The 11,785-nt window shown below is 45.7% G+C and overlaps 1 protein-coding gene across 1 annotated transcript; it reads left to right on the top strand.

The window, feature by feature from the left end:
• The first annotated feature begins 60 nt into the window (after positions 1–60).
• Positions 61–3,809, top strand: LOC104912343 (aspartate--tRNA ligase, mitochondrial-like). Its single transcript, XM_010715754.3, has 4 exons — positions 61–427; positions 1,261–1,371; positions 1,579–1,654; positions 2,911–3,809. The coding sequence occupies exons 1-4, from the start codon at positions 266–268 to the stop codon at positions 3,096–3,098; spliced, it is 537 nt and encodes a 178-aa protein (XP_010714056.1). The 5' UTR covers positions 61–265; the 3' UTR covers positions 3,099–3,809.
• The last annotated feature ends 7,976 nt before the right edge of the window (positions 3,810–11,785 follow it).

Raw genomic sequence — 11,785 nt, 5'->3', positions numbered from 1 at the left:
TGGTCAAACCCTGGAGCTGCTGCTGCCTTGGCAGGAAGGTGATATTTTTTTAGGATACAAGGCAAGAATGTTTTTACTGCAACAGCACAGTACAGCTAATACTTTCTATGATGCTGCTGTTACAAAAAACTCTTTTCCTGGATGGTATACAAGCAACTTCCCTGGCAGTAAAATTGCCCCTTCTCATTAGCTCCTTTCTTTTCTGCAGTGCTCTGCATTAGGAAGCCTACGGCTGGAGAGTGCTGACCTCCTGGAGGCAGCTGGAATGGTACTGCGGGATCCTGCAGCTCTTCACTTCCTCTGGGTGGTGGATTTCCCACTTTTCCTCCCCAAGAAAGAGAATCCCTCTGAACTGGAGTCTGCTCATCACCCCTTCACTGCCCCTCATCCTTTAGATACCAACCTCCTCTATTCTGACCCCACAAAGGTAACTAACTTCATGCCTGTTGTGTTGGCCCTCTTATAGCTTTGTGTTGTGGAAAACTAGCTACCTGTCTTCGAAAGGTAAAACTTATGAGATTACTCTGAATACCAACCAGCATCTAGGTGCCCTTCTGACAAAAGGGGCTGGTTGGAAGCAGTTGCTTAAGGTGAGGGATCTTGTATTCTGACCCATACCATGTTGCTTCAAGTTTTGATCAAGTTTGCAAAAGAACATGCATTGTTCCAGTTGCTGTTCAGCTCTGTGCCACCCTGAGGTGACATGCACCTGTGTCAGCAGCAGTCCATGCTTCTCTTAGGACAGATATTTGGACTGGAGCTTTTTCTGTGCTTAGGCTTGGGATCGATCAGGTCTCAGCATGGAACCCGAATTCTGGATGGATGCAAACTGCTGCTAAAATGGCAGTGACAAAGCCACAAAAGCAGAGATGTGCCCATGTGATTTCTTTCATATTTTTGCTGGAGCTGGAACCAGGAATGGAATGTTGGCAAGACTTGAAGTCTGCCTTGCTCTGTGTCTTCTAATAGGACTTCATAAAAAATGAAAACTCTCAATCATTTCCTTTCTCTTTGATTATGATGTGATCTATATCTTTGTTATTCTTAAGTTTGGAATCTGTTACCCCCCAGTGGAATTCAGTGGAAAACTTTATCCTCCAGTGTTTGGGCCCTCCTTCCTTTGTGAATTACAAGGCTGCATTGAGAGAGCAGTGTTGCAGTACGTCATGTCTTCATTTGCAGCATCTTTGTATCTGTATGTCTTTGTAAATGCCATTGGGTCCCAGCTTTTCTAAGGTGCTTGTTGATTTCTTTTCCCAGGTCCGTAGCCAGCATTATGACCTTGTGCTGAATGGCAGTGAAATTGGAGGTGGCTCCATCAGAATTCATAATGCAGAACAGCAGCGTTTTGTGCTGGAGAAAGTGCTGAAGGTAACACCTCCAAATGTCTCCCAGCATCCTCTCAGAGTTTTAAATGACTACTCCATTTATATATCTGCTGTAAATTCTGGAGAAACATGAGTGTCCTTTTCAGATAAACAGCTCCTAGAGATGGGTTGACTCCATCAGACTTTCATCCTGTGCTGCATGTAGGAAGAGCATTGTTTGTTCAGTAATGTTTCTTATGTAACTTTGCAGGAGGACTCAGAGGTGCTTTCCCATCTACTCGAGGCTCTAGAATTTGGAGCTCCCCCTCATGGAGGAATTGCTTTAGGTGAGTGCTTTGCAATTATCCAGAATGCAGGTGTCTTGTGGCTTTCTTCTGGCATATTGGATTTTGAGAATAAGCCTCATTTGTTAGCAAAAGCCCCATCTCCTCCTGACAGAGATGGCTGTTTTGGTGGTGCTAAAAAGCAACAACCAACATGCTTCCATCTCTGTGGCTACTTTATGAAAGAGACCAAAGCTCTTGCAACCAAGTGCACAATGTTTTGGTTTTCCTCCCCAGCATCATAATGTGTTTCAGTTCTTCTGCAAGGATCAAATCACCTGTTAGTGCATCTGAGGATGGTCCTTATCTACTGTTATCTACTATTCTACAAACAGCATGTTTATTAACACTGGCTCATCTTAATGCTTCCTGTGCAGCCAATACAGGATCTCTATACTGCACCCCCAGAGGCATGGGATGGTATGGTACTCCTTCATGCCCTGGGTTACTGCCACAATCTCAGCCTTTCCTTCAATCTCTCTTCCCTTCTGCCTTCTGTTTCATTCACTCATTCAGAGACTTAAACTGACAGTAAGTGAACGCTGTCATGTTAGCTCCCTGATCCATCTCAGCATGGGCCTGATGGATACCTGTACACAGCAGTGCAGTGTCCACAACAGGGAGAAATTACATCTCAGGAGACACGGGGAGTGTGAGGAGGCAGCAGCACTGACCTAGATTGGCTTAAGCTGTTGTGGAATGGAATCTTGAAGTCATTACAGCACTGTGTACAGCGTTACAGGAATATCAGTTTGTTTTCCTTTCAGGTTTTTGTTCAAACAACAACAAAAGAAGAGCACTTTAACTTCCTGTCTTCAAATGTGATTTTTCTGGCTGATCACTCAAAGGCTATTACTCCTTCTGAATTCCTCCTGGTTGTTCTAGTCCTTCAGGACTGATTGACCAAGAGCTTTGAGCAGTTAAACAGAGCCCTGACAACCTGTTGCTTAGTGGCCCTGGCATTGTTATGCTGCTTTTGAAAAGGCACTGTCTCTGTCTTGCAATCTTTGATATGTCACAGAATTTTTTGTAACATTGAAAAGCTTTATTTTGCTAGGCTCATCTGCTGTCTAGGCGTCTCTGTTTCTCTCCTTACTGGTTGCGGGTGATTTTTTTTTTTTCTTTCCCCTGTATTTACTTCAGTTTTATTCTTTAAGTCTGGCAGTATTACCTACTCCCATCTTTCTGATTTTCTGAATCAGAGAAACTAACGCAGGACCATAACTCAAGTGATTCATCAATTTGTTTTCTGCTTCTAGGACTTGACAGGCTCATCTCCCTCATCGTTGGCTCTCCGAGTATCCGAGATGTCATTGCTTTTCCTAAATCATTCAGGGGAAGGGACCTGATGGGCAATGCTCCAGACTATGTCACTCCAGAAGAATTAGAGCCGTATCACATCCACGTTTCGTGGCCTGCTGCAGAAACAGAAGCGAAGAAAAACTGACTTGTAGCAAGTGATGTGAATTGAACTGTTAAAGCAGAGATGCTTCCAACTTTTAAATACTGAAATTCAGTTTGAAAAACATCAGCTGTTATGGGAGGACTGGAGGAGTACAACCCCACTGCAATTTCAGAATAGAATGGGGAACAGATATGATAGCTCCCCTGACAGGAATTCACCTTTAGGTTGAATGGGAGGGAGAAGTAGGAAAGTGAAAAGAGAAATGCCCATCATTTTAGCTTAGGATATTGAGACTGTTGCCTTTGGGGTGTTGTATTTGAAGGTAAGGTTATTTATTAATTTTCCACTTTCCAGTTTGCACATGTAAACTCTTTTCCCTGAAATTTAAAGGAGACAGTGTACCAGCTTCTCTGGAAAATAATCCAGTATTCCTGATAATCACTAAATCTCTAGCTGAGAACTGTTACAGCAGAGTAATGCCATGCTGGGTAAAGAACCTAACAAAGCTTCAGTGCATCCAACAGCTTGTGTCATGCTGGAGGATACCTGATCATATGGAATTTGCCATGGGGAGTTGTACTCGAGTGTTCCCTGTTAAAAGCAGGGAGAGAGGAGGCGTGGTATTTGCAGCAGTTGTCCCTTTAATATTCAACAAACAGGAGATGATGTGTCTTTGGGGCCTGTGGTCCTGCCACTTTCAGAGCACAGCTTCTGAAGTTTGTATCCTTTGTAAATAAAGTTTGTCTAGCAGTTCGGTTTTGTCTGAGCTTGGATTTGCACATCTTTGATTGGAAACAAGCTGGAAATATGTGAGTTAGAACAAAGTGTTCCATACCACCTTGTGAGAGTTATTGCAGTGATAAAATTCCCTTAACATTTAAGCAGCGATCAGAGCAAGGCGACGTTGCGCTCAGATTTCTTCTTTAGAGGACGGTGGATTTTGCTATTTACCTTTTTTACTGAAAGTGAGAATAAATGGAACTTAAACAGAATTTGCTTAAGAGTCATCTGTGTTTCTAAAGTAGGGATTATGAGAGGCTCCTTTGAGGACGTGAAAGCATAAAAAAAACAAACAGTTTTTCTGAGAAGTTCTTCACTCCCCCAGACCATTATTTATAGTAAGCGTAAATGTATTGTGCTCAGCTTTTTTAATTGTCAAGTAAGGGATATTCTGTCTCTTGGTACGAACTGCAAAGGCAAATGCTGTTTACATCTGAAGAGTCCCAGTTCTTTAAATTAGGATTATTATCGAGCATTCAAAGGATAACATGCTATAAGAAGCTTAGGCAAAAATGTAACGCTGCCTGGAACGTTGAAAGCGCTTGTTAAAACGTGTGAGCAAGCTGTCTCCAAGGCACAACATCCGTCTTTTATATGCAAGCTGTTTGGTGTGATGTTGATTTTGTGCACTGCTATATTAAGGACTTGCTGCAGTTTGAAGTGTGTGATACAGCTACGATTAGCTACAGTGAGAAAATGCATCCAAATGTATCATCTGAGCTGCAGTCCTGCTACGATGAGGTCAGTGGAAAAGATGGACCCTGAATATATGCAAACCATCTGTATTTGGATTTGTGAATGAAGGTAGGTTACAACACAACTGCTTGAATTCACTAGCAGTCAGGTGAACGTTGTCACAGAGAAGACATTACTTGGTTTGATTTTGTACTGTGCTGGTCTCTGGCTGCTGTACCCAGAGCTGCTGGCTTTGCTGGGAACAGAATGACCAGCAGAGGTACTGCATGAGGGCTTACTCAAGGTCCTTGCTGCTGTGGGCCAACCTGGGATGGTTGGGTACTCGTGTTTGTGTCTTTGAGAGCCTGGGGACCTCAGCTGAGACCTGATGTAAGGATGCCCAGTGCTGTGCAAGTGTCAACTCATTACTCAGGAGTACAAAACTATTCCTGGAGATAGCTCTCTTGTCAACCTGCTGCTCCTGCACACGAGCAGGTGGTGCCTTGTACATTCATGCAGCAAATTTCCAACAACAGCAACTGGGAGGCATGGCCCCACTGCACTGCATCCCTCTGGGAGGGACGAGGCTGGCGTTGGATGAAACTGAAATGGCATCCAGTGAGTAAACGCAGCCCCAGAGAACATCTGTAATGCTGAGAGTGAAAGGACAAGGAGAGTTTATTCTCCCAAATGTGAGCTTTTCTATTTTCTCCTCTTGTTTTTCACCATCAGTTGCTTGCACAACAGCATATTTTGACCACACTTGCTCACTGGTGTCTCTGTGCATAGCCAGCAGTCTCGTGAGGATGCTCGGTGCTCTCTCTGTGCCTTTGGCCCACGTGCTAACAGCAGCAGGAGAGGCACAGCCAACTGACAGGCATATCGATGCTGCCAGATGGAAATCCCCCATGTAAACTTCACCTGACTTCACCTCTAAATATTTGGGCTCTTATTTTAGGCTCATGCTCTAGTTTGTTGTTTTCCTCCCAGCATTGTTTTATGTAATTAACAAATGCTGCTTACATGCGGTCACCAGCTGTGCCAGCCACAATTTTGCAGCACAGAGCTCTGTGGCAGATATATTCAGCCTGCACTGGTCCCATTTTCCTCTACTAAGTTCCAGCTTTCTCCTTAAGTCTTGATATCCTCTGATTTTGCTGCAGTAGAGTCGAAGGTGTCCTGTACTGTTCTCCTGCAACCTTTGTTATATTTTGATGTGTTCACTTTCTGCCCTATGTTGCAGCAATATGCAAGGAAACGTCTGGGTGAAAAACAAGCTGCTTTGGTTACTATTCAAAACCAAACCAAACCCAACCACTACACAAAGTACCTTAAAAAGTTATGGGCAACCCTTCAATCCTCCCTGAGCAGCAGATAGATGTGTGCCAACTGAACAGCATAAAAGCATTTCAGGGAACAGTTGGTACAAGGGCACGTATGGTTGAGTTGACTGCAGAACAAGCGCTATCAGATATATATATTTTTAATATTATACTCAATTTAGAGAATGATAGATCTAAAACGCTGTCAGCCCTGAGAATCTGGCTTGGTTGCTTGGCAGTTTGAAGAGAATTGCTGATGAAGCCCACAGCTCTTTGTTGGTGTCCCTTAAAAATGTAGATTCCTTGTTTGTCATCTGTTGTCTTGTCAGGAGATGTTTATCCATGTATAAAGAAGACATCCAGTAAAAAGACAGCTCTTTTAAGGAGAGGGATGTAATTTTAGCACAGTTGCCACAGAAATGCCCAGGACCGAATTCAGCCATGGCTGTGCAGGGAGATGTCTTGCTGGATTTCATGCTGTTATGGGAGCCACATGAAGAAAGCACCTGGCAGGCCTCTGCTAATTGCATCTGCAGAAGGTGAGACAAATAACAACGAATACAAGCACCCATTAAGTGCAGACTCATCAGTTAGCTAAGTATGCTCCTGATTCCCTGCAGTCCCTGGGGCAGCACCAGGCAGATAATTGTGGAGGCTCTGGTTTTCAGTAGCTCCCTGCACTTCTGCATATCTCCTTTCTGGGCACTGGCTCTCCTTAAGCAAATGTGGAAAAAGATGCATGCTTTCCTGGATTTATTGACACCTTCTTGCTACTGTCCAGCTTCAGATACCTGTTTCGTAATAGAATTATCAAAGCCAATATCTTACTTAAGTACCTCTCCAAAAATATTTCTTGTTCTATTAGGTTCCCTTGCCTAGACTATGTTTTTCTTTCTTCTGAAATGGCTTTTTGATAATGGGGAAGCCTGGATTGTATACAAAAGCCTTTATGCCTTGTCATTTATAACACTTAAAGTAAGCAAATCACACATCCTCATGCATTTTCCCTTTTATATCCATATGCCTACTCACAGTGTCATAGAACTGTTCGAGTTGCAAGGGACCCTCCAAGGCCATCTGGTCCCACTCCCTGCACCGAGCAGGGACACCCGCAGCTCCATCAGTGCACAGAGCCCATCCAGCCTGACCTTGATGTTTGCAGGGATGGGGCACAACCACCTCTCTGGGCCACCTGTGCCACTGCCCTTATTGATTAAACTGACTTCATTATATCCACTCTAAATCTCCCCTCTTATAGTCTGAAACTATTTCCCCCTGTCCTATCTTACAGACCCTGCTGAAAAGCTGAAGAGAGAGAAGCACTGCTAGCACTGCCGGTGGTAACCATTATCAGTGAGATCTCTGCTTAACGTGCAGAAAAAGTGTCATGGGTGTTCTTGGGAAAACAGGTGGTCTCATGCTGTCTGAGTGTCAGGGATTTTGTTAAGGAGCAACTAAAGTGATTTCAGAACAGTCTGTGGTGTTTCTTGACAAAAATGGGGCACCTGAATGCCCTGGATTTAAGTAGTACCTGTCTCTAGAAAGAATACAAAGAAGGCCTGGGTAATTACAGATCTGTTTAATTATCATCTGCGGGAGGAAAAAAAATAGATATCTGAAACAAAAGCAGCCTGGAAGGTGCTCAACAAGTAAAGCATGTGGGGTTTTCAGGAGAAAGTCATCTCAAACCAAAGTAATCCCATGTGACAAGACAAAGAGGTCCCACGGCTCTGGGGAAGGCAGTACTTGACAGTATGCTAAGCTTTTGGTTGTGTCTGTGTGATTCTGGATGAAATGGGCACAAAGTGATTGGATGATTGTATCCAAATGCTTTTTTGGGTGTTGGCCCAACATTCTTTCGATCTTGGGTGGTGAATAGAGATGTAGGTGCATGTATGGAGGAACCAGTTGTTTCCACACATAGGGTAGTGAGGAGAACATGTAGGCTGCTGGGAGAGGGATATGGCTGGAATTTAAGCCTTGAATGGAGAAATGGTCATGGAAAAACTAGGGTGCCATGCAATACAGGTAAATGCATGTTGATCCACTATAGGAGCTCTATAGACAGCATCAACTGTAGACCAGCAGCAGGAACAGCTGGTGTTTATACTGGATCACAAGCAAAACATGAGTCAACAAAACTTGTCCTGTTGTGAAAAAGAAAACATCACACTGGGCTGTGAACAGACCTGCAGACAGCAAAGCACGTGTTGTGATCTCTTCGTTCCACTCAGCACGTGTAGGGTTGCCTTGTGCAGTAGGTGTTGATGCTTTCCAATGGGGCTGCTGCACGTGTGGCTTAAGTAGTGTAAATCAGTGGGCACCTTTACACAGATGTGGTAGATGGAAACTCCTGAAACACAGCCTTGTCTCCCTGGGTCACCTTGTTTGGATGCCTATAGTCAGATGCACAGACTGCAGGCACTTCGCTAATCCCAGCCCTTCCGTTATTTTTTTCCTACTGAATTTTCAGTATTCATGTATTTCCTCTTGACTCTTTTTCTGCTGCAGCCATCCTGTAACCTTGCTTTGTCTTACGTGTGTTTTTTGTTTTTTGTTTTTTTTTTGCTGCCCAGTTGTTTTTCCTCCTGATTTTACGGAGCTGGGCTGCACTGAAGTCCTGCACTGGGTCCTTGGACATGGCATAACCCCTTGGAGAGGTGGCTTAAAGGATCATGCTATCTGCAGTCTTGGAGTCTGAGCGGGGCCAGTGAGAGGCAAATGATGGCAGGGGAGGGGGAGTAGGTAAGAGCCAACCTCACGTATGAGAGCCAGCCCCATCTCCCTCCTGGTGCTGAGTCTTGGGGCTGCATTGTTTGCCTTCCTAGCACTGTTGGCCATGGATCTCCCCAACTCATGGCTTCTGAGAATGGGTTTTCTGCTGCCTCACAGCGTGGGCTAGATAATCTTAGTGCCCTTTTCCAACCTTAATGATTCTGTGGCTCAGGGTCCGGCTGCATTGCAGTGATAGAAATCTGAAAGAGGACTTGAATTGCTTAGTCAGAGCACATGCATGTGGCTCTCCAGACATGCAAACCATTCTCAGGATCAAGTTGGCTGGGCTGTGTTGTGTCTCAGCTTGTGTCACGAGAACACCTAAATGCAAATCTGGGCACTGAATGAAGCATCTCTTGTTCTTTGCCAAGTGATACCTGCAGCACTCCATCTTCCACAGAGGGCAAAGAAATACACTTCAAGTGGGGGCTCAGCAGCTTTTCCAGATGTTAGCTCAGTAATGCGAGGGCTAAACAAACAGCAGCAGATGGGAAGTCCCCTGTTGTTGTGCACCACGAAGCCGGTCGATGACTCCAAAACACATTTTGCAGGGTTGCTGCTCACAGTGGGTTGGTTTGAGTGAGAAATGAGCGACAGCCAAAGGAAATGAGAGAGCAGCAGGAACGCTGTTATATCCTTCTCAGATGTGATTAGGAAAGGGGATTGGAAGGTGATGGCTCTCCTCGAGGCTGTGTGTGTGCTGCTGCTGCAGAAGGGTAAATGCCCCTTTTTTATTTTTTTTAAGACTTTCTCTGGAAACTCTTTACCCATTGTTTTGTTCCCAGGGGCAAGAGAGAGAGGTTATTTCAAGAGTCCTTTCCCAAAAGAGTGTTCTACTATGTGATGTTTTAGTTTCTTTAGAAGCTGTGCTTTCCCTCAGGAGATTAATCAGTTTGGCAAAGCTTTTCCTTGTATGTTTCAAAAGCTCATTTCTGCCTCCGTTTGTTTGAAAACAACACTTAAGTTTTGCGTTAGCCTCCAGCCCATTGTGCTCCTGTGGTGTGGTGTTCTCCCAGAGCAGACCTTCCATCACACAGAACTACAACAGAACCCTCTGCAGCTGATGCTTTCGTGCGGTGCTGCCTCTAGCTTGGACTCTGCTTAAAGGCAGTCACAACTTCATCTCACCAATTTGTCTGGAAATTGTTCCCTGCTGCATTCAGGTAAGTGTCCACAAGATCAGATAGAGCCAGACTGGCAATGGTAGGAGCTGGGAGGTGTTAGGGTTTATTTATGCACATGGGACTGGTGTGTTGTGAGCACACCGTGGGTGATGTCTCTGCGAGCAGAGGCCAGGCACTAATGCCATCCTGCATGGCTATGAATGAATCCACCTTTTATTCAGCACTCTTCCTCCCTGCTGGGCTGGAGCTTGTGCTGCTCACAGCACACACAGATGCTGCCATTTGCAGTGCTCCTTCAGCCAGCCTTCCACACCCTGTGCTTCTCAACCCAGACAGATTGGGCTGTGGTGTAGCACACACAATGAAATTCTTGGGCTGCACATCCTCTGAGCAGCTCCTTTGGGCTGCAGGGTGATGGATAAGTGCCCACTGGAGGTCCTGGCAAAGCAGAGTGAACAGCAGTGCTATGTTAGCCCCGTGCATCTCCTTCTATCTCATCGGATCTGCAGCCTTCACTGCAGCTTTTCTCGGTTACATAAATACGGCCTATTTTCCCCAGGAATTAACATCTTGCTCGCTAAGTTTAGGTTTTCACAGGCACAAAAAAAAAAAAAAGCAAACCATCTGATGCTTCACGTGCAGCTGGGATGCTGGCACAGCCCCGAGGAACAGCAGTCCCTGGCCATGTAGAGCCTTTCCAGCAGTGCTGACTGTCCCCAGTGAGTGACACAGCCCTGCCACGTCCTGGCATGGCACTGCCACCATCACCCACAGGGCCCCATCCTTTTCCTTTGGGCCAGCCATACCCTATTGCATCCCTGCAGCCTGTATGCTTTCCCAGGTGCCTGGGGGGGTGGGGGGGGGGAGAGAGGACAGGAGGTTGGCTGTGCTCTTGGAGCATGCAGCAGATGGTTCCTCACTCCCCAGATGTGTTTTGTTGTTGTTTTCCCTTCGATGCGTCGCACCTATTGACTTTATCAGCAGCAGCCACACGGTGGGATCTCTGTGTTTTTCTGGAATTGCTGATGGAAAGAGGAGGGAGCTGAGATCAACAGTAAGAGGAGAGGGGCTGGGTGATCCCCGTTTCAATGGGATTAGCAGTGGGCTTTGATGCTGGAAGGAAAGGCAGTGCCTGCAGCTCTGCTGTGCTCCCTGTGCTTGGATTTCTCCATCTCTATTGTTGTGATATTAAAATGGTGCGCTGCGTTTCCTCTGAATGTTTGTGTCCTGGGTATCTGCGATGGTACAATAAACCAGTAAATAACACCAGGGCTGAGCTAGTTGGAAATAAGGCTAACTAGAGCAAGAGGAGGACACGTCAGAGGCAAGAGGACCACATGTAGCAAAGGCTGCAGTGGAACTGTGCAGGTGGGGAAAAGTGGGGCAGATACATTCTCTTGCAGCTTGGCCTCTGGGACTGCTGCAGGTCATGGAGATCCCCTGTGTGATGGGCAGAGGAGTGAGCTGGTGAGTCAGTGCAGCCACTGCTGCTCCTGTGGCTGATGAGCACCGAGTCCTGGGCATTGGCAGCTGTGTTCCTTCAGCTGGAGACCTCGTACATCGCCAGGGCTCTGCTTGGCACTGCTTTAACACAGCAAAGCACACAGAGGCGTTGATGCATTTCTACAAGCGCAGCAGCTCCTGGGTGCGGATGTTTGATCAGAGAATGGTGATGAAATTACAACAAAATACACAAAAGTTGGAATGGAATCTCACTTGGAGGTGGCAGCCAAGCCTGTGAGCTGCTCGGTAGAGGTGCTACGTTCCAACGTAGCCCGGAGGGGTGGATGCCCAGGCTGTGGGCTGGTAAATCCCCACCTGCACTGCCTGGTGACAGCCAGCCATCCCTCTGTGTTCGTGTTTGCTGAGAGCAGGTCATGGGGAGATTGCTTTAAAGCATTTCTTTAGAGATTTACCCTTTATGATATGGGATTCAAACGTAATATCAAAATGAGTTATTTCATTAAAAGGTTTTAAATAGGAGCTACGGGGTAGTTGGAAACATCAGGGCCGTTTTAGAAGGAATTTGCTATAAACCTTTTCTCACAGAAGC

This window comes from Meleagris gallopavo, chromosome 10 (genome assembly GCF_000146605.3).
Source record: "Meleagris gallopavo isolate NT-WF06-2002-E0010 breed Aviagen turkey brand Nicholas breeding stock chromosome 10, Turkey_5.1, whole genome shotgun sequence".
Taxonomy (NCBI): Eukaryota; Metazoa; Chordata; class Aves; order Galliformes; family Phasianidae; genus Meleagris; species Meleagris gallopavo.
This window is presented reverse-complemented; position numbering and strand designations above follow the sequence as displayed.

Excerpts from the sequence above, each read along its gene's own strand:
- LOC104912343 (XM_010715754.3), top strand. The coding sequence starts at position 266 with ATGGTACTGCGGGATCCTGCAGCTCTTCACTTCCTCTGGGTGGTGGAT. Across the intron at positions 428-1,260 it reads TCTATTCTGACCCCACAAAG|GTCCGTAGCCAGCATTATGA; the intron begins GTAACTAACTTC and ends TTCTTTTCCCAG. Across the intron at positions 1,372-1,578 it reads TGCTGGAGAAAGTGCTGAAG|GAGGACTCAGAGGTGCTTTC; the intron begins GTAACACCTCCA and ends GTAACTTTGCAG.